Source organism: Pristis pectinata, chromosome 23 (assembly GCF_009764475.1).
Source record: "Pristis pectinata isolate sPriPec2 chromosome 23, sPriPec2.1.pri, whole genome shotgun sequence".
Lineage (NCBI taxonomy): Eukaryota > Metazoa > Chordata > Chondrichthyes > Rhinopristiformes > Pristidae > Pristis > Pristis pectinata.
Window position 1 is genome coordinate 22,055,181 of NC_067427.1, and position 27,095 is coordinate 22,082,275.

The window sequence follows — 27,095 nt, forward strand, 5'->3', positions numbered from 1 at the left end:
TCTGATTTACAGGCAAAATTGATTTACGGATGTCTGTAAAAGCAGAACTTGTTCATTTCCCAGGATCTGACACTATGTTCACTTTACGTAAATTATGGGATCATTTTGTGTGGCATTACATTGTTGAGAAAGATACAAATGACATACATCACACAGTTACAATACTTACAAGACCTGCATTTTTACCACCCAGAATCATACAATCAGCACTGTATAAAAATTCACACATGAAATATTATTTTAACTGCAATCAGATCCTTGGAAAATCTTTCAACAGTACACATTTTCTCCCAACTCAATAAAATAGCCTTGAGTAATAGATCCATAATGCATTTCTTCAATACTCTTAAAAGAAATGAAATTTTTACACTATTTATCTTCGATGGTTTTGGAGAAAAAAAATCCAAAGCCTTTATTTCAATACACAATTCTGATAGAAAACAGCTGAAGGGATAAATTCTTCACTTGTCTAATGGATTTTCTGCTTTCCATTCCTTTCTGATAATTAAAAAATGCAATCGCCAAAAGCATTCAGATTGCATTATCCACTCAATGAGAATGCAAGTGTATTCAATGCTGTTTTGATAAAATACATCATTATTTTTCATAAATAAAATATACAACACATGAGTAATAACCAAGTGATGTGATTAACAGGGATTCAGTAGTGACAGTGAAACAAATTACGCCACTTGCCCATGTTAATTTGAGATTATAGCTTCAAAAATGTAGCACAGTGGAATGCAGATTTAATTTAATCACCCTGGCTGATTTATTGGGAATGAAAACTCCATTACCTGCAGAATTTATTTGAGAGAGGATTCTGCAACCTGATTCAATTCCAAAAGGTTTCCTAGCATTCATCTGAGAGGTAACTAGAAAAATGGATACAGGTCCTGTCAATTTTATTTGTATTAATGACCTGGATCTGTGTATACAGTTACCTTTTATATTTTTTTACAACATGGAAAGCCATTTGGCCTATTGAGTCTATGCCTGCAATGACAGCCTTCCCATCAGTCCCATTCCACCATATATTTCCTTGTAACCCATTCTCTCCCACAGATCCATCAAACCCAACCCCCCTTAGTCTGTCTTCTCGCCAACCCGTGCCCCCACTCACCAACTCTCTCGCCATCTGCCTACAACATGTTAATTTCCTGAGGACAATTAACCTTGTGGCCAGAAGACATTTGGAATGTGGGAGGAAACCAACCCAGTCACAGAGAGAACATGCAAACTCTGCAGGGACAGCACGGGAGGTCAGGATTGAATCCATTTGGTCACACAGAAGCAACAGTAACTGTTTAGTCAATGTCCTGTCCCAATTAAATAAATGTGAAATTACCAACAAAGCTAGCGTCATAAGTGGTAACCACAAAACTACCAGATAACAGTCAAAATCCATATAATTCAAGTATATGCGACTCCAGGCACACAGTTACCTCTTTAGAGCCCTCTGGATTGTCTTACCGAAATGAGGGATGGACTATGAATTCAGACTTTTTCTGACAACCATATCTCTTGAGTGAATTTTGCAAGTTGTACAATTTTAATTCTGTACAGCAACCTGGTGACATGCATGCATATCAAAGGTGCTGAATTGAGAAAGCTGCTAAAATGACATACGGCATTCTCTAAAGAGTAAAATAACATGGAAATTGTGTTAATCCTTCAAAGCACCTGGAGTTTTGAGTAACAAAGTATTCAAACTGAGGCAAATTCAAGAGCAAGCCATTCATTTATGCATCATTGAACTATTGTTGGCATAATATAAAGCAAGGTTAATGTAGAGTATTTCCAAAATTTACATCTGCTATAAAGGCTTGAATGTTTTTCTGGTTGACGTAAGATTTACTTTTCTACCTTTGATATTAAAAAAAAAGGTTTTGAAAAAATTTACTGCAATTGTGCAACAAAACAAGAATCAGCTTATCATCCAACTCAATTGGAAATGAGACCTTGAAGACAGCTTTATGAATTAAAAAGCATTCAGGGCACTTCATAAACTTGAAGCACCGCTAAAAATCACAAACGAGTGCTGCTTGACCTTTACAGTGAAATTAAAATAAAATCAAAATCCATACAGGACTGTAATATACAGCTTTCCCTTTTATATTCAGTCACTCAGAAAAATGAACAACAGGCATTTGTGCAGCATTCACTTCAACAACACATTGTTCAGGTGAAATTTTCAGTAAAGCCTGTTGGATGTACAGAGTGAACTGCAGAAGAGGAGCTGGTTCTCAGTAAGATGGCATCATCCAATTTTTGCCTCTTTGCAGCTACCTTGCAGTCAACCTCACACTATTTCCACCTTATTTATTTTAAGGATCAAGCTCATATGAAGTAATCAACACCTAAAGCTAATTTTTTCAATAACTTTTCTTTACAATAACTTCACTCTCCACTGTCTTTACAATATGCAGAAGCACCTTGGAGGCTCAACTTATTGAAGTTGCATCTTGTGATAGGGCAGTATGTGAAATTTTGACCAGATGCCTTAAATTTCTGCCTCCAACTTTATAATACCTGCCAGCCCTGAAAACTAACTGCTTTCCCAACTTGAGAGAAACAGTTGGACTAACCTCTGTTCTCAGAGGACTTCCTGTTTCATGGCTCAATTAGTTACCGTGCATACCTTCCATCCCTCTACACGCTGAAAGGTAAATCAATGTCACCGATGGGAACTTGGGAAGAATAGTTAAGTGCGACAATTCTTAGTCTTTTTAAAGGAAAGCACTCTGCAAGGCAAGTTCACAAGCCCCAAGGAGGAAAAGTTAATGATACAGTTACAGAGAAAGTGCAGTGCAGGCAGACAATAAGGTGCCAGGCCAATAACAAGGTGGATTGTGAGGTCAAGAGTCCCTCTTACCATACTTGGGGACCATTCAATAGTCTTATAGTAACGGGATAGAAGCTGTCCTTGAGCCTGGTGGTACGTGCTTTCAGTCTTTTGTATCTTCTGCCCGATGGGAGGGGGGGAGAGGAGAAAATATCCGGGGTGGGAGGGATCTTTGATTATCCTGACTACTTTACCGAGGCAACGAGAAGTGTAGACAGAATCCATGGAGGGGAGGCTTGTTTCCATTATTTGCTGAGCTGTGTCCACAACTCCGCAACTTCTTGAAGGTCTCAGGCAGAGCAGTTGCCCTACCAAGCCATGGCGTATCCGGATAGGATGTTATTTATGGGAGCACTGATAAAAATTGGTAAGGATCAAAGATCCTGGAGAGCTGTGAAGGTTTAGTCATCAGGGCCATTTAAAAGAGCTCAATCGAATTCTAGACGTGAAGGGAATGAAACAATTTAAAAATAATGCAGGAAAATCACGTTGAGACAGAAGGACAGTCATGATCTTGATGAATCGTCGAGCAGGCTTGAAGGGCCAAAGGTCTACTCCAGCTTTTATTTTTTTATGAATTTACATTTCATTTTATATAGTACATGGTTTAAGCAGCCACTGAACTAAGTTAATGAAAATCAAAAAATACATTCAGTGCTGGAGATCTGAAATCAAAACTTAAAATGCTGTAAACACTCACCAGGTCAGGCAGCATCTGTGGAAAGGGAAACAGTTAACATTACAGATCAAAAAGGTACTTCTGACCTGAACAAAGAATGACCAGAAACATTATTTCTCTTTCCACAAATGCTGCCTGACCTTTTGAATGCTTCCAGGATTTTTCGTTTTGACTTCAGTTTTCCAGCATTTGCAGTTTACTGTTGAATTCATTGCCACTTCTCTTCCAGGAATGTCAACTTTGAAGTTCTGCTTCAGTGGAAGATTTTGGCCCAAAACATTAACACTATTTCTTTCCACAGATGTTACCTGACCGGCAAATTAAATTAATGGTTGTGCACTCAATGACTGTACAGCAACACAAATTTTATTAACTACTTTGTTGTTAGAAATGCCTTAATTATTGTTTTCCACATATTTAAATTGAGGGCTTTCTGCTGCAGAGGTATATTGCAGGTATGGTGCCTGCCAATTATAGGTTTGCCTGGAATCACTGTCAAACCAAACAGTCCATTTCATTTTGTAAATTCTCAAGTGAAATATTACAATTTTTTGATAACTTATCTGGGGAATTAATTCTTGGGAATGTTCTATTTCATGTTTAAAAATGAAAGCAAAATTTTATCATTAACAGAGCCATGTTATACATGTTTAGAGAATCAATGTGCAAGATAAAGTAAGCATGACGTGCAAAAATTGATGGTGGTCTGTCGCACATACACTGTACCAGTTAATGACAGTGGTCAGTTAAATAGAAAGAGGTATGTACTTTGCATTCAGTGGCAATATAACTGAACACAAGAAAATCGGATTATATAGTACATGATTTAAGCAGCCACTGAACTAAGTGAACGAAAATTAAAAAAATACATTCAGTGCTGGAGATCTGAAATCAAAACCTCAAGGCTCTGCAAGCCTGCCCCACCATTGAATGAGAACATGGCTGATTTATGACAGCCACAACTCCTCTCCTCTGCAAGTTCCCCATAACCCTCAATTCCTCAGTCTTTCAAATATTTATCGACCTCCACCTTAAATACATCCCACGATCTGGCATTCACCATCCTCTCGGGCCAAGAGTTCCTGTGATTCTGAAAGAAGACATTTCTGTGCATCTCACTTTTATATGACAAGCCCCTTATTTTGTCATCATCTCCTCTTGATTCGAGACTCTCCCACCAGTGAAAACATCTCAACATCTACACTGTCAAGGCCACTTAGGATCTTATATGCTTGAATAAGGTCACTCCTCATTCTTCTCAACTCCAAAGAATACAGACCCAAAGTGACATTTGCTGTTGATCTCAAAGAGAGCTTTCCATAATCCCTGTGTGGGGATTTCGACATTTCTGACATTGGTTGCCACTTGCTGTCACTGGAAGAGTGCCCAGGAGCTAGGATGTCACCAAGGTTACTGAACAGTCAAACACTTGGAGGAATTTTCACAGAAATCAGAAATTAAAATGGAGAATTTTTAATTAATTTTTTTTCAAAACATTTTGAAACTTTAAATAAAACTTGGAATATACACATTTCCTTAAGGAATCACAAATATCCTCTTTCAAAGCTAGTTAACATACTTCTTACTTTTAAATCTAATTTTTTTAAAAAAAATGTTTACATGAAGGACCAAAAGTAATAGTTTGGCAAAGACCTCATGTAAGAAAATGTACTATTTTCAAGTGATTTTTGCAGAAAGACATTATGTTTGAATACCACATAAGCACATTCAATTTGTGTCAATTCAGCCAATTCCCTGGATTACAAAGTTGAGAAAGCTTCTTTGAAACAGCCTACAATGGAAGATTGTATCAGGATTTCTTCATTAAACCACATACATGCAGAAATGCAAAAGTTGTTGTAGGTTTCTTGGAATGATGACAGTGAATGCCAGCAGCTTTATAGTCATTACAGCCACAAAACGTTAGTCACTTTTTGTTTTTGAGAGAGTGCTCACTCACATACACATTTTTTTCTTGTTAAGTGTTTTGCAGGAGCTGCAGCGAGAAGTAACGTTGATAAGTCAGAAATACCTGAGGCATGGATGTGTCTGCAGGACCCAATTATTAATCTTGAACTTTGTTTTCTAGCTGCAGGCAACCAGATTGAGAGGCTGACGAGCTGTTGGGATGAAAGACCATGCAGGACAACAACATCGGTCTGTAGCCAGTGAGCACAAAGAGCAAGGGAGAGTTTATACGAGTACATCAGAAAGGTTTAGAGACAAAATGACTTCATGGGAGCATGGAAAGTCTGGGCAGGAAGATAACCATGGGAAGACCGGGAGGGCAGACATCCAAAAAGTTCAGCAGGGATATCTGGAAGATCACAGGAGAAGCACATTGATAAATGGGGAGGAGGGCAGAAGATTATGAGAGGGCATGATGAGATCAGGGAGAGAAAGGGACAAGATGAGGGAGGGAGGAAGGAGGGGAGATAACTAGAGAGGATAACTAGGTCCTATGGAGTACATTGGGGAAGGAGATTACAAACTCCATGACCAGGAACATCCAGTCAAGTTTATTGTCATATGCACGAGTACAGTGAGGTAAAGGTACAAGGAAGAAATTCCTTGCAGCAGCATCTTAATTTAGACAGCAACAACAACACAGAACATAAACTGCACGTTATGAGGAGGACACCAGATTATGGGAGAGGGTGACTGGGGAATTGCGGCTTCAGCCAACCTACTGCTCCCAGTGAACCAGCGAGGCTGCAAAGGCTGTGTAACATTCCTTGCAGCAGTTCTGGCTTCTCTCGAGCTGTCAGGTTTCCCCAAGTCCTCTGTTGGTGATTGATTTACTGTTGTCACACATACTGAAATACAGCAAAAGGTTTGCATGCCATTCAGGCAGATCATTCCATACATAAGTACATCGAGGTAGTACAACGTAAAACAGTAACAGAATGCAGAATATAGTGTTAAGTTACAGCAAAAGTGCCGTGCAGGTGGACAAATAAACTGCAAGGGCCATGATGAGTTAGACTGAGAGATCAAGAGTTCATCTTAATCATAAAGGAGGTCCATTCAAGAATTTGGTAACAGTGGAATAGAAGCTGTCCTTGAGCATGGTGGCATATGTACTCAAGATAAGATATTTATTAGTCACATATACACCGAAACACACAGTGAAATAAGTCCTGTTGCATTAAGAATGTGCTGGGGGCAGCGCCAGCAACCTGGGTTCAATTCCCGCTGCTGCCTGTAAGGAGTTTGCATGTTCTCCCTGGGTCTGCGTGGGTTTCCTTCGGGCGCCAACATAGCATGCCCACTCTTCGGGCACCAACATAGCATGCCCACGGCTCCTAACCTGTACGTCTTTGGAATGTGGGAGGAAACCAGAGCACCCGGAGGAAACCCACGCAGACCTGGGGAGAACGTACAAACTCCTTACAGGCATCAGCGGGAATTGAACCCAGGTTGCTGGCGCTGCAATAGCATTACGCTTACCGCTATCTTCTGCCCAACTGGTAGGGGAGAAGATAGAATGATTGGGGCAGGTGGGGTCCTTGTTTATGTTGGCTACTTTCCTGAAGCAGCAGGAAGTGTAGACGGAGTCCATGGAGGGGAGGCTGGTTTGTGTGATGGACTGGGCTGCGTCCACAACACTCTGCAATTTCTTGTGATCTTGAGCAGAGCAGTTGCCACACTGAGCTGTGATGCAACTGGATAGGATGCATTCTGGGGTGCCTCTTGGTGAGAGTCATTGGAGACATTCCAAATTTCCTTAGCTTCCTGAAGAAGTAGAGGTGCTGGTGTGCCTTCCTGGCCATAGTGTCCATGTGGAAACCTACAGGGTGCAGCCTTATCAAAATATGAGATTTGACAGCATACGAGAGAGAATACATTGCAGAGGTGCAGGGCACTAAGGAGCAGGGGAATGGGAAAAATAGAATTGCTTCCCTTGGAACAGGCTTGGACCTGTTGGGCCAAGTGGACTCCTCCAGCATCATTGTCAGATTTAAATGTGGTCCCCAAGACCAGATTGGAAGAGCAGACTCATCCAATCTCAAAGTGGAGTTGGGCAGACTGGGTTTGGTTATAACTTTCCAACTAAATCAACCCACCAGATTTGGAGGGATAAGTGTCATATGCCAAACTCTGATCTTGTGTCCAGGGACTAAGAAACACAATTTAATCTGGCAATGATCACAAGGGACAGGTGCTGCACAGGAGAATAAGTCAATCTGAAAAGCTTGTTGCTTACTTGAAAAACAAGTAAAACTGAAGATTTTCTCTTCTGTCGGCATTCATGAACTCCCAACGTTTTGAACAGAAGGGGATTGGAATGTCATCAGCCACCCTAACAGTCTCCAATGCACCTATACCCACAGTTACCATTGCAGATGCAAAATCAGTCCTCCAGAGAGTGAGCCCACGGAAATCATCTGGCCCGGATGGTGTCCCTGGCCGTGTCCTCAGATACTGCGCAGATCAGCCGGCAGGGGTATTTGCAGATATTTTTAACCTCTCCCTGCTTCAACCTGAGGTTCCCACCTGCTTTAAGAAGACCACTATCATCCCGGTACCCAAGAAGAACAAGGTAACATGCCTTAATGACTACCGCCCGGTGGATCTGACATCCGCCATCATGAAGTGCTTCGAGAGGCTGGTCACGGCACGCATTAACTCCAGCCTCCTGGAAAACCTGAACCAAATGCAATTCACCTACCGCCGAAACAAGTCTACAGCGGACGCCATCTCTCTGGCCCAGGACTCATCCCTGGAGCACCTGGACAGTAAAGACATCTAACTTAGACTATTGTTTATTGACTCCAGCTCTGCCTTCAACACTATAATTCCAAGCAAACTCATCACCAGACTCCGAGACCTGGGACTCAACAACTCATTTTGCAACTGGACTTCCTGACCAACAGACCGTAATCAGTAAGGATAGGCAGCACTACCTCCACCATGATTATTCTCAACACTGTGCCCCGCAAGGCTGCGTCCTCAGCCCCCTACTCTACTCCCTGTACATTCATGACTGCGTGGCCAGATTCTGCTCTAACTCCAACTACAAGTTCGCAGATGATACCACTGGAGTGAGCCATATCTCAAATAATGATGAGTCGGAGTACAGGAATGAGATAGAGAGCTCAGTGACATGGCGTTATGACAATAACCTTTCCTTCAATATCAGCAAAACACAAGAGTTGGTCATTGATTTCAGGAAGGGGGGTGGTGCACATGCTCCTGTTTACATCAACGGTGCTGAGGTCGAGAGGGTTGAGAGCTTTCTTGGAGTGAACATCACCAATAGCCTGTCCTGGTCCAACCGCATTGATGCCATGACCAAACTCACCAGTACCTCTACTTCCTCAGGACGCTACAGAAATTCCACAAGTCCCCTTTAACCCTCACCAATTTTTATCAATGCACCAGAGAAAGCATCCAATCTGGATGCATCACGGCTTGGTCTGGCAACTGCTCTGCCTGTGACTGCAAGAAACTGCAGAGAGTTGTGGATACAGCCCAGCACATCATGGAAAACAGCCATGGACTCTGTCTATATTTCTCACTGCCTGGGTAAAGCAGCCAGCATAATCAAAGACCCCACCCACCCCAGACATTTTCTCTTCTCCCCCCTCCCATCAGGTAGAAAATACAAAAGCCTGAAAGCACGAACCACCAGGCTCAAGGACAGCTTCTATCCCACTATTATAAGACTACTGAACGGTTCCCCAGAATGATAAAATGGACTCTTGACCTCAATCTACCTCGTTATGACCTTGCACTGCATTTCCTCTCTAACTGTAACACTTTATTCTGCACTCTGTTATTGTTTTACCTTGTACTACCTCAATGCACTGTTGTAATGAATTGATCTATATTAACAGTATGCAAGACAAGTTTTTCATTGTACTTTGGTACATGTGACAATAATAAACCAATTTACCATTTACCAATGCTCTGCCTTGTTCTGGTGTGAATTATTTGCAACAGTTTTTTTTTGAAACAGAACCTTGCAACAGGCAATTCATTAACAGGTAATTAACAAAAATATTTAAAATAAATGATACAGCATTCAGAGACTACTGGATTTTGGTAATTAAATGTCAGTTTACACATTTATGTCCAAGTTATTTAAATGAGACCAATGTTGTAACCTGTGCCTTCAGCAGCATGAGTATTTCTACCGATTGGGCTTTGGGGAATTGCAAAAGCCTCCAATGCATCATGACATTCTTGCCATCAGTATTAACCTCTGGCTTTCAACTGTTTGCTTGTGATGATGGATTTGTCATGATGACTTCCATAATTATGTTACAATTTCACCACCGTTCATTAAGCATTGAATGTAAGCAGAAATAGTTCTCATTATTGAATTTTTACCAATTTAGAAGCAGATACAAATGTCTAATATTTGTTTAACTGTATCATGGAAATTTATATCATAAAAGGTGCCACTCAGCCCATCATATCCAGACTAGTCAATAATGGACAAGGCTAATCCCACTTCCCAGCTCTTGGTCCACAGCTCTGCAGGTTAGGGCTCTTCAGGGATTTCTTTTTTGGTCCTCGCGAGGGTTTCTGAAGCAGTTCGTTCATTGATCAATTCTCCCCCCCCCCCCCCCTTCAATATTTCTATCAATTGATTTAAATTCAGTTCCTGACCTCTCAGCTAAAGGAAATCATCCTTGCTCTTTGCCTTCCATAATTGTATACACCTGAATAATGTAACTATTGTCCAAAGGACAGCCAAATACAGCTTTGTGCATCCCTCCCTGAGCACAGAAACCATCAATTATTTACTTCTGGGAAAGTCAAAATGACCAACATGCTTTGTCTGTTCTCTATGCTCACTGAACCGTAATGTTGAAAGTCCAAAAACCACAAAGACTCGCATAGCACAGGAACAGGCCCTTCGGCACACGATATCTGTTCTGACCATGATGCCAAATGAAACTTGAGCATAAAAGTCACCGGTGCAGCTGTGTGGGAAGGTTGACCTGTCACAGGGGCTGGCATCTGAACGAGGTGATATCCATGCTCCAAGACATACTTTAAAGATCCCATGGTTCTGTTACAAAGAGCAGGGGAGAAGTCTCGGTGTTCTTCGCAATAGGTATCCTTCAATAAACATCACTAAAACCAGACTATAACCAGTTAATATTGTACAAGTGCTTGTGAGATCATGCTGTGTAAAATCAACCTACCACATTTTTTTTATGTTACAATATTGACAACACTTCAAAAGTGAACCAAAAGCCCTCTGGTGTATCTTGAGCACAAGAAAGGTGCTTCGGAACTGCAAACTTTAGTTTTTATATTTGCAGAATCTGGCTCATCGTATTCACCTGCATGTGGTACCCAAGTCAGCTATTTTTGATCAGTTATTTCAAATGCAGGCATTTATCAGGTAGATCCTAACTTTATAACATGCTAAAAATAGCTTCAAGAAGAATCTGTCCAGCTTGGAAGATATAGTTCAGTGAATACAAAGCAACTTGCATTTTGAGTTTATAGTAAAATTGTAGCTTTTCCTGGATATTGGCCTCATCATCATATGCCAATGAAATGTGCTGCAAAGACAATGGTGATGTAGCAATCAACTTTAGCCATTTCCCAAGTACAGTACATGACCTGGTGTGAACAGTCTCAAGACACTTGATACCTCCACAAATTTTGAGCTTATGAGAATGAAGAGAAACAAAGGACTGCAGAGGCTGTAATCTAGATGAAAAACACTATGATGCTAGAGGAACTCAGCAGGCCAGGCAGCATCCGTGGAGAAAAGCAGGTGGTCAACGTTTTGGATCAGGACCTGAAGGAGGATCCTGACCCGAAACATTGACTGCCTACTTTTTTTGAGTTCCTCCAGCATCATTGTGTTTTTCATGAGAATTAAGGTTGTCCACAATGACAAACGCAAAGAACACTTCCAACGGTACGTTAAACATCAGGTCAGGTCACAAGTTACAATCTAACAATAAAGTACTGTAAATGCTTGAAGACCAAATTAAATAATGCTCGTCACACCCAGCAGAACAGGTAGTATCTGTGGAAAGTGGAGCAGTTAACATTTCAAGTCAATGAACATCAAAGGCAATTATCCTGAAACATTATCTGTTTCTCTCTCCACAGCAGCTCGCCAATCTGCTGAGTATTTCCAGCATTTTCAGTTTTATTTTAGGTCACTGGTTTGAAAAGAGTGGGCTCCACATAGAATGAAACTACCAGTGTTCTGCCACGAGTGCTCTGCACTCTTTCCAACAGCAGTAAAGTGTCTCTAACATGCACGTGACATTTCTGTGTCATGTTTCCCATTCGATTCCTCTGAAGGTGGCTGGGGGAATTACGTAGAGTGTGTCTCTGGTAAACAATAGGAATTAGGTACACTCTGCCCAAAATTCCATTACTGCTACACGTATAAGTCACAAGAAAATCTTAAAATATTTGTGCACTTAGTGGGAGAAATTTCTCCAAGTGAACAAAGATATGAAACAAAAAAAAAATGAAACTGCTTCTGTGAAATAACTAAAATCAAATTAAAATGAACAAACAGAAGATCACGGGGAACGCACCTATGATTTACTGTTATGTGCTTGCAGTGTTTGAGGATTTGAATTGGAAGTGCATACATCCTTGGGAACGTGTGGATTTAGCTGGCACAAGGAACACTGCAGTTGCCTGCTGAAAAGCTGGAGATGGATGCGTGCAAAACCTCCACATCTGCTGCAGATGTGCCTCTCTGTGGTGAGGGGTTAGCACAACAGACTCTTACACAAGTTCTCTGGTGACCCCAGCATGCAATTCTTAGAGTCCACAGCAAATCAGCACTGAAATCCTGCTTAATCAGGAAAGAGTTGCAGTCTCCCAAAATTCCCTGCAGTCACATAACATGTTGTTAAAGCTTGTGCTTCGCTAAGACAAGTTTGCAAAGTTGAGTCTGCTCTTCAACTTGACCCAATAATCCCAGCACATCAGAGAGTCTGAGGCAAGCAGGGAGAGTTGGGATAATCAAGTGTTGAACAGGATGTTCTATATTGAACTGGGAAAGTGGCTGCTTCATGCATGATCACTCTATGATGTCCATTTTGCAAGCAATTTCAGGGCACACGACCTTCAAAAATTGAATCCCAAGCTCATTCTGGAAAATTGTCACCCAACAGAAGCAAGAGCCAGGTAGGGGGTTCAGGAGAGGGTAAAATCAGTGCTTAAGGCAGTTTAAATCCCACCTTCCCCACAGCAAACCACTGCAGGTGATCCCTTACTCTTACAATGCAATAAGGGCAACTCAATTCCAACATACGTCTACTTGTATCACAGCTGGATTTGAATTCAGGTCCCAGAAGTGAACAGATTATGCTCTATTCCAATTCAGATCTCAACTGTTGGATTATATTGTCTCAATTATACAATTCTGTCATGTACAGGGATAGTCTTTCTTTCCACTCCCAAATCAACAAAATTCTTTCCTTCTCTCTTTCAAAAGGCAAAGACTTTTCCCATTGCTGCTGCATTCATCCAAGTTCTTCAACATATAATCATGGTGGACTTTCCATCACCAATTTAATTTGGAAGAATAAAGATAGGCCTATCCCGAGGAAAAGGCCTCTTAAAGGGCATGTACTTGATTGCATTCAAAGACATGCTATTTTCTCTCCTTTCACTTCTCTCCATGGCTTTGACATTTTTCATTTAAAATTGCAACCAGATGAAAGGATGCCAATCTTCTGACCTTTATTAACATCACTGTAGATCCAGAAATTTTAGGGCTGAATGCCAATAGAACAGCTTTTATATCAATCTCGTTCAACTGCACTCATATGCCCAAGAATCATCTACACCTAACAGCACATGGATGAACATTATGTGGACGAACTCCAGATTAGGAAATCATAGCCTCTCGCAGTGTTTTCAGAACACCCTTAACCCTGCGTGTAACGTTACTTAAAGTCCTCCAAGCTGCATTTGCTTGCTATATGAGTACACCAATCAATCAAGACTCAAAGTCCATGAAGTGATGTATAATTCCACAATCACACTGTCTACAAACCTGTTTAGCTCACATTTTACAGATGAAAACTCTGATACACAATACAGAAAGAATGAATCATATGGCATGTGACTTTTCTCCCAGGGTTCTTACCATGACCGAGACGTGAAGGACATGCATCTGTTCATCCACTATCTCCGAAGGTTCCCGCATGGTCGGTGGCGTTATCTGCGAGAGGTGTTCAGCATTACTCATCGAGACGTGGAAATAGAGGGTGCCGTTCTCCAACCATTGCTGCTTCCAATGGACCAAAGAGATATCTGCAACTGTCCCTGTCATCTCTGAAATGAGAGAAGAGAAAAAGTTGAATTCAAAATTTCAGATTAAATGGAAACCATCTCCAACAAAGCAGTAGCCTCAGACCAATTTCTAATGCAGAAGAACCATTATAGTAACAATGCTTTGGTTGAGAAAACTGCAACTTTTTTTTGTTTTGAAATTTTGTAAAACAAATAGGTTACTTTTCAATAAACAACGCCGCAATCCTTCCTACCTCAAATTCTGTCTCCAACATTGATAAGAAAAGATACCTTTATTAGTCACATGTACATTAAAACACACAGTGAAATAAATTTTTTTGCGTAGTGTTCTGGGCACAGCCCGCAAATGTCGCCATGCTTCCGGCGCCAACATAGCATGCCCACAACTTCCTAACCTGTACGCCTTTGGAATGTGGGAGGAAACCGGAGCACCCGGAGAAAACCCACGCAGACACGGGGAGAACGTACAAACTCCTTACAGGCAGCAACCGGAATTGAACCCAGGTCGCTGGTGCAGTAAAGCGTTACGCTAACCGCTACACTACCGTGCCTGCCTGATTCCCAAAATAGGAAAGAGTGAAAAATAAATCCTCGTGGTCGGGACAAATTATCCCAAGCTACTTTCTGAACTCAACTGAGCATCATCAACAGGGGACAGTTCATGATCAGAGGACTAACAAGTGTCATAAAAAGGCAGGTAACAATTTTAAACCTATAATTAAAATTATATGCCTGACAAGAAATATGTTTACTTAATCCACTAAGATTTACTGAAGCTGCATTCATATGGGGGAAGAGAGGTGGTATCCCAAATTAGGAAGAGACATTGATCTTGTAGAATAAGAACGAAAGAAAAGTCAAGGCTTTCCCTCAGCCATCATTGATGTGTCTGGAACAATTTCATTCATACTTATGTTCATTCCTCTCAGTGGAAATATTTCCATTCATAAAATATGAAAGCAGAGGACAATAAAAAGAAAGTAAAAGCAGAAGGTGGCACACTGGTGCAACAGGTAGTGCTGCTGCCTCACCATGCCAGCAACTCAGCTCCAATCCTCATCACCAGTGCCATCCGTATGGAAATTGAACCTTCTCTCCATGACTGCGTGGCTCTCTCCCAGGTGCTGAGGATACCTCCCAAATCCCAAAGATGTGCAGGTTGGGGGTTGGAGAAGAATCACAGGGGCAGTTGATGGGCGTGAGAGAGAGAATAGGCTTTGGGGAAATAATGGTGGGATAGGATTGATGGGATTTACACCCAGTGGCCCAAATGACCTCCTTGCATTTCACAAGGAAATTGAAATCTTAATGCTGGACATACTCAGGAGGCTGATGTTGCTCTTCTCTCCACAAACACTACCTGACTTGCTGAGAGCTTCCAGCATTTGTTTTGGTTTCAGATTTCCATGAGCTGCGGTGTTGATTTTCATTACTAATTATCATTACATGCAGTTTAATGGATACTTATTACATCACATTTATTTCTTCCTATTCTCACCACCAAACTAGAGAACTGGAGCTTAAAAGCTTCTGAATTCTTACTCTAATATTAGTAAAGAGAAAAGTAGAAGCATTGTAAAACCAAGCAAACTTCACCTCTGCACTTTATATGATGATGACCTTATTGACTATTATATACCATCATCATTCATACCACCATCAAACAAAACCAAATTGGTTCAACATAGTTAACTGTTTCCTTTTATTCTTTTGTGTTGTGTTTTCTCAGTGACAAATGCTAATCATTCTGCAAACAGACACTTCTTCAGGGGAAAAAAGTAGAGTAACAAGGCCTCTTTTCAGCTGCTCATTTAACAATGGAAGATTCTCTTCTACATTCTTTTAAGTTCAAGCGATTGAGATCTTAGCCCTCAAGGGGGTTGCACTTTCAAGTTGATTGGGAGCTACTCTAATCACCTTAAATGCACACCAGAATGCCCATGATCACAAGAAGGCACGAAGACACAAAATATTGGACCTAAATCCATTAATTTTAGTTATGCACTTCCCATTTGGAGAAAAAACAACATTTTGACAGGTAATCTTTAACATTCTGTTGGCCTTTTGTAGTGATAATAAGTTTGGAAGATGACTAAAATCCATTCACATTAATAGTCCCATTATGCAGGTTTTCACAGAAAAAGCAAACTTCACCTGATTCAACAAACTCAAATACATTACTAACTGGCTGAAGAATGAAACCACAAAAATAAGGCCATTTTATTGTTGCTCAGTAAAGTAAAGAGGCCGCCAGGCAGATTTCAATCAAAGTGAAACATTGTTGACCACGAACTGCTGATTAACCAGAAAAGTGGACTTGCACTGTTCTGTTTCAGTGTCATCATTGAGTGGGAGGATCAAGAGAGACTAATTCCAATAAATTGTACTGCATAGGAGATCCATTAAGCAAGCAATGGAGCTATCCAATTCACCTCTGCTCTTCTCTTCAGACCATCTAATGTTTCCTTTTCTCCCTTGATGAACAAGCTGGTCAGTTACACTGAAATGTTGCTTCCATTCAGAGGTATTGTGCATCTCTTCAAAGTCAATGATTCGCAAATATTTATGGAATTCTGCTTTACAACATGCGCTATATTTCAAGAATGAGGCAGCAGATGGTGACAATGCCACTGTTTGCCAGTGTGCAGATTACTGGGTCATTTCACTGTTAATCAGGCTGCATGGACCAAGTGTTGCAAATTACTGGGATTGAGGTTTATGCACACAACTCATGACTAGTGCACAACTCATGACTATCCTCCATTCACTGCAATCTTCCGCTGAAGTTACCCAGTCTTCATTGAGGGAAATTGCTGTTATTTGCTTGCTCTACTCTGTTTCCTAAGTAAATTTACATTCTTTTATTGCACAGAACATCATTTCCAACGACTCATAAACCTCACCTTGCACAAATTATAGTCTGATATGGGTTTGTCAAGAATAAGAGAAGAGGGCCATTAAATTCATTTACTCAGGAATACACACAAGATAAGCCATTTAAGACAGCTTCACATGACACATTGTCCAAGTTGTATTATCCTTTTCATAAAGATTACCAGTCTTGGCTGTATTTTGTTACAGGGCTCTACGTTGTTATGGCACTTCATGATTTGTTCTCTGGCTTAAAAAAGTAACAAATGCTTTGAATGGGGGGAGAAAGAAGAAAAAACATGCGACTTTCATGACCTCAGTTTATGCCAAAGCACCTTGCAGACAATAAAGCACATCTGAAATTTAGTTATTCTTGTAATGCACAGGCAATCTGTGCAAGACAAGCTCCCCCAAACTGAAATACAGGCAGTTCTGCCATAACACACATTTCCATAATGCGAATTGGTTATAACGTGGTTGATAGATTGGGGAACACTATCTGCGTTATGCTGACCACATTGATTACAGCATTATCGCGATTAGAAAAACCTGTTCAAGTCTGAGCTTTGAAGGCAACTACAGCCTGTTCTGCTGCAACACGACGTTCTTGGGAGCGTAACTATCGTGCGTAACAGCAGAACTACCTGTATGATAATATGTAGGCAGCAAGTTTCCTTTAATGATATTAATGGAAGCGTAAATATAGACCATGACAACAGGTTAACTTCCTGGATCTTTTTGAAATACTATTGTGGGATCGCTTACTTAAACCAGAAAGAAGAAAGGGGGTTTTCATTTACTGTGTCATCTGAAATAAATCTAAGTGCAAACAATAATAACGTGAGAACCCTGCTGAGTTTTAATATCTTCAGAGCAACATGTCCTTTTGCAAATTAGTTGATGCTAAGTGGGGAATGGGACTCTTGGGAATGTTCAGAGAACCAGCATAGACTTGATGTGGTGAACATAAATAAGTGAGCAATAATATGAGATAAGCTCCAATTGATTAATTATACACCCTTAGTTCAACATCAGCATTTGCTGATGCAAGCCAGGTAGTCACAAGGGAAATCAGTGCTCCAAATTTGGAAAGGGTGAAATCTCTACCTGGCCTCTAACCACTTCAGCTGCCAGTCTAATGATTCCTGCGAAAAAAGTACATGTTTAAGGATGTTTTATCAAGTTCAAAATTCGCTCCACTGCAGGACTCCAATACTTATCGCTCCGTAATACATTGTGATCACTTGAGAGAAGGTTTGCAGCTTTAAAGCCATGAGCAAGTACAAGTTAGCATCACCAACGAGCTACACCAGTCTCCTCCTTCAGAAATCGCAAACCTACTGTCGCCATCATAATGCAGGACAGGGAGAGGGAAGACTGGGGAAAAAAAGGTTGTTTGCCACATTTATTATGGAAATAAATGCCATATTTTTCCAACAGACACCAAATAATTAACTAACCAGCAACAACATTATACATGCACCCCCAGATATCTGGTAAGCATCACATTGATGCCATTGCACTGATTCAAAGGAGAACTCCACACAGGATGGTCTTGTCCTGTGTTTGATGCAGTATGTGATCTGAAAAATAGCAAGCATTTCTGAGGCAGGCAGAATTGGAAGAACAAAGGCATCTTGAAGTCATGCCTCCGATCAGTCAGAACCACAACTTGTAACCGGGAGCATGTAGTGCTGGATACATCCTGACACTCCTGCATACAGGCATTTACCTGCTTGCAACAATCACTTGACTGTTAAGTCCAAGTCAGAGGAGCTCTTTTGTCAAACATTGCTACAACAGCTAATTTTGATATACAGTACATGTCCTTGTTGGAGGATGTCTGGCATCAGATAACTGCCCTGAAAGGACCGTTCCAGAGAGCACAGGTCTAATGCGAGAGGGTAGTTTGCATGTACGTATTTACAATAAACACATTCATACTTTTCTTCAGCATTAGACCTGTGGTCTCTGCAGGGCAGTTACCCAATGCCAATCATCCTCAAACAAGGACAAGCACATATGCTGATTAGTCTATTTGCATAGCGATTTAATATGTGAGCATTAACATTCCCATGTGTGACGTTTCAAAGTGTCATTTCACCATTTAGATCTAAGTTGGTGACTGCAGAGACACAACTTTAATCCAAAACACATTAAACCTTTTGCTAAAAATAAAAGACTCAGTCAGTCTTCTGGAGCAGTTGACAAGGAGCAGTAAAGTGCCACAGCAAAGTGATCCCAGAGTCAAATCTTTGCTGCTACCCAGGGAGATGAGACAGTCACCCACCTCTTTGCGGGCTGTGGGTTTGCAAGGAGGGTGTGGCAAAAGATGCAGGGGTCCTTGTCACGTTTCATCCCCAGTAGCTGCGTAACAGAGGATTCTCTGATCTACGGGCCGTTTCTGGGGACGCACACAGAGATGGACATCAACTGCTGCTGAAAGGTCATCAACTAGGTGAAAGATGCCCTTTGGTCTGCCCGAAACTTGTTGGTCTCCCAGCGCTGCGAGATGTCCGTAGGGGAATGCTGCCGACTGGCACATTCCAGGCTGCAGGAGTACGTGCTGAGGGACGCACTGAAGCTGGGCGCAGCCAACGCAAGGGCTCGGTGGGGAAGCGTGACAGTTTAGGGTTCTTCTGCCACAAGAGAGGGAGGGGTGGGGTCAGACAAGGAAGCCCCTTAAATATTGTTAATATGGGATTGGGGTATCACCCCAGGGAGCCACACGAGTGGCATCGGTGCTGCGGTTTTTATAAAAAAGTAACTAATAATTGATCTGTACATGAATGTAAAGGTTTGCACTGCTTTATTATTGTATATAGTTTGTCTTTTATTATGAGTAAACTTTATTTTGGATATATATATATAAAAAAAGGAGCACACTGTGTTGGAAGGGACAAAGGCAAGTGACCAAGTACACCAGCTCCAAGTGAAGCTTCACAAGTGCTGACAAAAACTGAAGGACTGGAAGGAGTGGAGTTGGGTGGGGAAGCCCCTTGAACAGTGAAAGGGGCTTCACCTCAGGGAGCCATATGAGTGGCAATGTTGCTGTTTGGGTTTTATTTCTTTAAAGGTTTACACTACTGAATGTAATGACCATGAATCTAAAAGTTTTACATAGTTTCTTCCTTTGCATATATATTTTTATGATGAATAAAGTCTATCTTTGAAAAAAAAGACTGCCCTCATCCACAAAACCTTGCATGGCTGGCAGTGAGAGGGGCCCTCACAGTCAGATCGTTCCTGTACAGACGATTAATCATTCCCAGTGCACACTGCCCACGGTCCTGTCCCAGCCGAATAGGCTTGCCCTAACTGTATTATAGCTAGACCAACAGCAGCAGGTAGAGATGTTGTACTTAACCATATGCAGTCCATCTTCGAAGGAGCTGGAAAGAATTGGGGAAGACAACATGGCTACGGAGATGGAATTGGAACAGGGGGAAAGCAGAAGTCTGCCTTCTGTTCTTACCTTTCCACCACAGATGGCAGGAAGCAATGGTAATGGCCAGGGAACAGAAACTACTCCATATTCCCAGGATGTGGGACAAAACATTTAAAACCAAAAGGGGGAGAACTTTCTTCAGAGGGTGGTGAACCTGTGGAATTTCTACCACAGAAGGCCAAGTCATTGAATATATTTAAGGAAATATCTAGGCACAAAAAGCTACTAAATTTGAAGTCATCAAGAGATGTCAGAAGAGAGGAGGAATGTGTATTCGGGGGATCAGTCACAATCATTCCCAATGCTGGAGAGGCTTGAGGGGCCAAATGCCCTACTCCTATTTTTCGAATGCATGCAGCAAATAGCAGCTGCCATGTAGTTGTTTTCCCTTCTCCACGTCCAAGAAAACCATATCACATTAAGGCAGGAAGGAGTAAATTGCACAATGTTGAAGTGCCCTTCATCATCAAGAGCAAAATTGTAACCAAGTACCTGCAGAAACAGATTTCTGATGGGAAACTGTGCTGCAACCCATATTACATGAAGAAATTGGTGGGGAACATTCAGAGTCTTCCTTTGAGTAAGCTTTAATCTCATGGCACTTTTGTGTTCAGACACCAGCAAATCTAAAGAAGAAATTCACTCATAATGCCCTTCAAGAACGGATAAGGAACACAGCACTCCCTTTTCTTCTGAAAGCACCAGTGTCATTTTGGGCACAATCTGCAATTGGGAAGAGCTAATTTAATGCATTTTTGGTTTGAGTCTGCGCAAGAGATTTGCATGCCGAATTGGATAAACGTTTTTTGTTCGTATCACAACTGGCCAGTTCTGTAAGGTTATCCATCTGTAATACTAAACTCAATTTTTCCCTCCTACCATCATCACTAAATGATTTACTGGGTGTTTTGCAGCATTCTCTTTTAGTTTTCAGTCTCCGCAACCGCTCTGACCTATATTTCACAGCTTTATCTGTCTTGTTTTCTTTTTAACTGCCCTCATTAAGTCATCAACCGGACAGCTCCGTAAACACGAGAATCATTTCAGCAACACCGGCTTTACCCCCATCAGGGGTGTCCCATGTCCTGTTCTATCCATCAACATACTTTCTGCAACTTCAACTTGTTTCCTTACTTTCCCAGTTCCAATGAAGGGTCTCAAATGTGAAACATTAATTATTTTTCTCTTTCCACGGATGACCTGCTTTGCATATCCAACATTTGCTGCTTTTACTTCAGATTTTCAGCATCTGCAATTTATTTTTATTTTCAAATTTAGCCAGAGATTTCATCCACAAATGTTGATCATCTGCCTCTGTCACTCAAAACAAATTGCAGAAAATTTAACTGGCTAAAGTATTTTCACGAACAGTTGCAAAGAACAAGGAGATTCAGAACACTTTTCCATGAAGAATTTTCTGCTTACTTTGGCATAATGACATGTATTGGTAAATTGATCTGCAAATTTAAATATAAATAAAGTTCAATATTATTATGTAAATTTCAGAATTAATTTGCAGCACAAGGTGCCACTGTGATGGATAATGAAGACAGCAGGCAAGCTCATTTACACACTGAACATGCAAGGCATGTTGTGAAAAATATATTCCTCCTTCCCTTCTCTCCAGTAACTCCGTATCTTTCCTCAACTTAAAGGCAACCTAAATAGGATGCATGACACAAGCAGCTAAATGACAATGGATCAGGCAAAGCATCCCAATTGATTTGCCACAGTGGTAGATCACATCTCAGTGATAGATGTACTGCCTGCTGTGGTACTGACCAGCCCTGTTCAAACACTCCTTTGAAGGACAATCATTTCTGTCTGTTATCAGCACAATCGATTTTTCTGAAAAAAGGTCACATACCTGAAATGCCAACTCGGTGTCTCTCTCTCTCTCCACGGCTGCTGCCTGCCTTGCTGAGCATCTCCAAAATTTTATACTTTCATTCAAGTTGAGTTTTCAGTCCCTAGTTTCTGCTTGGGTAGCTATAAGGCTGTGTCAACTTCCTTGCATGATCAGTGGGAAAATCAGTCAGGGATTGTTACCCGACTGTTATCGAGCGGTGCAGGCCTTCAGTACTGGCAGAACACTGTATTGGTCTCAAACGTGCTAACATGATCAATCTAATAATCTGTCAGCACTCATTGCCATTGCTCAGTATAAAGAATAGCAACAATAATTAACTTGTTAGTTGCCTGGCACATCAAGAAATTTTACTTTGTGACATATGCCTTTAAATTCATTTCCTGTTGGTAGCACAATGGATGCTTTTGGCTGATGACAGTGAATTCTGCTCTGTCTCAGAAATTCAGGTCCATTGAAGTCAATGGAACTGACCTTCGAAGGCAGAAAACAATACGAGTTTTGTACAACCAACGGGGGATGAATTTTGTTCACGACTGAGGTTTAGGCATCTGAAGACCCAGCTGCTAGTGTGGATTGATAACAACTGGGGATGAACAAGAGCAACAGGTGAATGGCCTCCAGTTGTTTTGTGAACTTTTCATGTTTCAATGAACTGAGAACCAGAGGAACGCCAAGTCACACAGCAGAGTCAGGCCCTTCGGCCGATCACGTACATGCTGTCCATCAAACACCTGCAACCCCATTTACCGGTACTCGACCACAGCCACCTTTACCTTGGCGATTCTAATCTTGTCTCGTTGCATCTTAAACACTGAGAGTATCTGCCTCCATACCCACTCAGGCAGTGCGTTCCAGATTCCAACCACCCTTGATAAAGTTCTTTGACAAATCCCTTCTAAACCACTTACCCTGAAACTATTCCCTCCAGTTTTTGATACTTCTGCTATGTGGAAAAGTTTGCTACAATGAGTATTCAGAGGGTTGAGGGGGTGGAAGCCCAGAAAAAGATGAGGGGATATTTACAAAGCGTGCAAGTGGGTGATAGGCAGAACATCAATGAAACAGAGCTAATAAAAAAGGTATGGATGAGGATTTTAATAAATGACAGATATGCAATAAGAGGAGGAAATGTTGGGAAGACTCAGCAGGTTAAGACACATTCAGCAGAAGGGCAAATAGAATTAACGCATCAGGTCAGTGATCCTATATCAGAACTGGAAAATTCATGCAATGTTACATTTATGTTTAAGAATACAATGAATATATCCAAGGAGACGACAGATACATTTCCAGATGCAAGAGTCATTGGTGGTAATGGGACAGAGTGAGAATATGTTTTTGAGACAGATGATCAGGCAGGATATTATTGAACGGTAGGGCAGGCTCGAAGGAAGTGAATAACCCACTCCTGTGCCTGTTTTCTGAGTTTCCATATCAGAGGAAGTCAGCGGATACAGGGAGCTCAGCTCAGGATCAAATTTGACAAGAGTTTACAGTGGTCTGATTCAGTATCAGAATGCTCTTAAAAAGGGTAGAGTTTATTGTTCAAGAAAGGAGCTCGTGATAAGCACTGTTGGCAATGGACATCAACGGCACATTTCCTTGAGCAGCAGAGCACACGGTAGTGCCATCCACAGCCATGCAATGCATTCTTTGTCTAGGGGGAAAAATATAAAAGGCTGGAGATGCTCTTCAGATCAGGCAGCATCTATGGAGAAAGACAGAAGTAACAGAGGTTTCCAATTTCCAGAATTTGCACCACTTTGCATTTGTAAACATGTTTGACACCATGACTAAAATGCAAATCAGTGACAATAAAAATACATGGGCCTCCACAAGGGAAGCAGACCCCAATGAAAGATGTCAAAGGTTCATTAAAGGGACAATCCTTCCTGAGCTGCTGCTTGGGAATCTGCCACATAAGACCACACTGAATTTTTCTCAGAAGTTCTTCTGTACAATTCTCTCAGTGGTTAGGTTATGAAGTCTTCAACTTCTTCTGTGAGGGGTTCCTGATTACTCCAATTCCATCTCCAGATACCTGTCTACACCTATTTCATCTGGACATTAATGATGGAGCTTTGATATGCATGCCCCAATGTCTGTCCTTCCACATTAGCATCAGGTAACTCAAAAATGTCCATGGCATCCAGTGGCAGGTTCTTTGGAACTCGCACCAAGAGCTCCAGCCATGCTGGGACATCATGCAACTAAATTCTCTTGTCATACTATATATAAAAACGTTTGTGGGAGTTGCCAACAACCTTGTTAAAGACCCAAGAATATTGTTTACACCACAATGCTAAACACGACATTCAGCGAAGAAAATCTGCCCCAGATGGAACTGGTGAGAGTGTAAGCACCATTTTACCCCATGTTTCAATGCACGATAGCTTCTAGGTCAATCATTTTGATTCTCTCAGACAAGCAGGTTGCAAACCAGAGGCAGAGGAGGGGTTTGGGGACTTAGTGGCAAAATAGATCCAAGCGATGTGAGCACAACCTGATGAGTTTCCAGATGAGTGCAGGTGTAAATCACAAGAGGAGTACAGATGGATGTTTGGCAGACCAGAGGTAAGCTTGTGGGACTGGGAAGGGAAGACACAACTGGGAATGGAAACAGGCAAGGACAGTCTCATCCACATGAACAACAAAGTGAAGAGGAGGATGGTGCTGGTAATATTATCGGAGGTCGCAGACAAGTCAAGGAGAATGAGAAGCAGCAATTTGGAGGTAACAAAACTAGAATGAAGGACCATTGATACATGTCTGAGGTTGGGGTGTGTGATTTGGAGGACAACTTGGAAGTGACAGTTTCAGAGAGCAGGATCGGATGAGTGCCACTTATTTTTGGTAGGGTGGGTGGAAATCAGGATCACAGTGGTGTTTTCAACAGTCAGGGTGGGAGGGTGTAGATTGGGGCAGCATATCCTGAGACATGGGGCATCGCGGAGGGGGGCAGACCAGGACTGAGGAGAGTGATGATCGACAGTGCGGGATTCAAGCAGTGCAGATGAAAGTCGAAGGCTAGTCACTGATGTACCTGGCAAGTATCCTAGTCCAGCATTGTGCTGGGAAACCCACGTTGACCCTGGAATACCCAATGGTGGTTGTAAGCAGGATGACGTGGTCCAAGTTCCCTCCAATGTTCCAAACTGACAGCTGCATAGAAAACTTATCCTGTGCACCCCTCAGATGGGAGTTGATTTGGGGCTCAGGGTCACATGTGGATAAGCCTGGTCAAACTTGCACAATGCGACAAAATAATCTGGTAACTGTTGTTATCACATTTCGCTCGGGGGGGAAGAGAAATGAATTGCATCATGCTGAAAAACAGCATCATGAAATTAAACTTCTCTGCATCAGCATGGTTTTGAGCTTCATATGTTGCTTCCATATTTATGAGAACATTCCTGGCGTTTACGGTGAGGACCAGGCTCGCTCATCCTAGAGGCAAATTAAAAGACCCAGTTTGTGTATTCTTCCAAGACTGCCACTGGAACATAAAATTTGAATTTATTCGTGAAGTCACTTTCCTGCTGGAATCCCAGCCTCAATAATATGTGCAAATCTGTTCACTCAGAATGGCAGGAATCTGACAAAGGTAACGGAACAGAAGGGGATAGATAAACTGAAAGCTGCCATTTATTCAGAGAGAGTAATCAGTATTTTCTGTGGTCATATCAATTTTCAGGCACCAACACAGTTTCTATTTAAGCTAAAATTCCAATTCTTATACAAATGAAAACATAAGTAGCCACATATTAATGTGTGATGTTATGGCAGCACCAATCATCCCCATCAATTCCTGCTGCTGAGGTGGGATCACAGGTTTAACATCAAAATCCTGGTTTAAGACCTCAGGATACATTCTGGATCAAATCTCCCTCAAAAGAGTGCAGATCCTGACTAACTATTATTGAAATTCACACAGCACTGAGCTGCATAGTGCTCCAGCTCTCAAGGGTCCACCTTTATTAAGCTGCAAGTGATGGTGCTATTACAGCATTAATAAAGTGAGAAGTATCAGAGGGGAAGAGACCAATGCAGGTCGATCATGTGGTTAAGAAGGTATATGGGATGCTGGCCTTCATTAGTCAGGGCATTGAATACAAGAGCAAGGAGGTTGTGCTCAAACTTTAGAAAACGTTGGTCAGACCTCAGCTGGAGGAGTACTGCGTGCAGTTCTGGTTATCGCGCTTCAGGAAAGACACGACAGCACTGGAGAGGGTGCAGAGGAGATTCACCGGGATGTTGCCTGGAATGAAGCAGTTCATTTCTGAGGAGGGACTGGAGAACTTGGTCTATTTTCCCTGGAGCAGAGGTGGTTAAAAAGGGGATGAAAAACACCAAGACACTGGAGGAACTCAGCAGGCCAGGCAGCATCCGTGGAGAAAAGCAGGCAGTCAACGTTCCTTCTTCAGGACTGAAGATAAGAAAAGGGAAGCCCAATATATAGGAGGGCACTATCCCAAATGAAAATCTCCAATTCATAGCTTTCTCCTTAGTGAATATAAAATGAATTAGCCTTGGATTCAGCAATTCTATCAGAATTTTATAAATACACAAAGTATGGATCCAATGATGTGCCTCTGAGGATGGGATTAATAATCCCATTATCTCTTAATTAAACACAGATCTACTGAGGCCAGATTCCAATGTGGGCCCCTTCCTTTTGTTCAATGCAAAGGATTAGAAACAGAGCAAATCTAATCCTTGAATCAGACATTCATGAGAGCTGCTTTGCATTCAACCAATCGAGTCACAATGCTCAAATCTAAACTGAACAATTGAGGAACTGTAGCTTTATCAACAAGCACAGAATAATCAAATCAGGAGAAACTAACTCATGTGAGAAATATAAGCAGAGTGAAGGAACTGGAGAGATTGCTTCACCATACTCTTTAAAGTCTTGACTGAGGATAAAGAGGAAAGCACATATAAAGAATCAAAGATGAGGGATTATCAATTAAAGATTGTTATTTGAACAGTGAATTATGATGAGAATGAGGAACTTCTTTAAACAAAGAGCGTGCTGCAGAATGGGATATTTTGCTCAAGGAACTGGTTGAGGGAGAGCATGATCCTTTTTTAAGGATAAGTACTTGAAGGGCTATGA

The 27,095-nt window shown here is 41.5% G+C and overlaps 1 protein-coding gene across 6 annotated transcripts in view; it reads right to left on the reverse strand.

Moving 5' to 3' along the window:
* LOC127581979 (astrotactin-2-like) overlaps positions 1–27,095 on the reverse strand; it is a 1,282,697-nt gene that overhangs the window by 1,138,390 nt on the left and 117,212 nt on the right. For all 6 annotated transcript variants that reach the window (XM_052036829.1, XM_052036827.1, XM_052036825.1 and 3 more), the window contains exon 2: positions 13,621–13,808. In XM_052036829.1, coding sequence (XP_051892789.1) covers positions 13,621–13,808 — 188 coding nt within the window. The remainder of the gene's footprint in view (positions 1–13,620; positions 13,809–27,095) is intronic.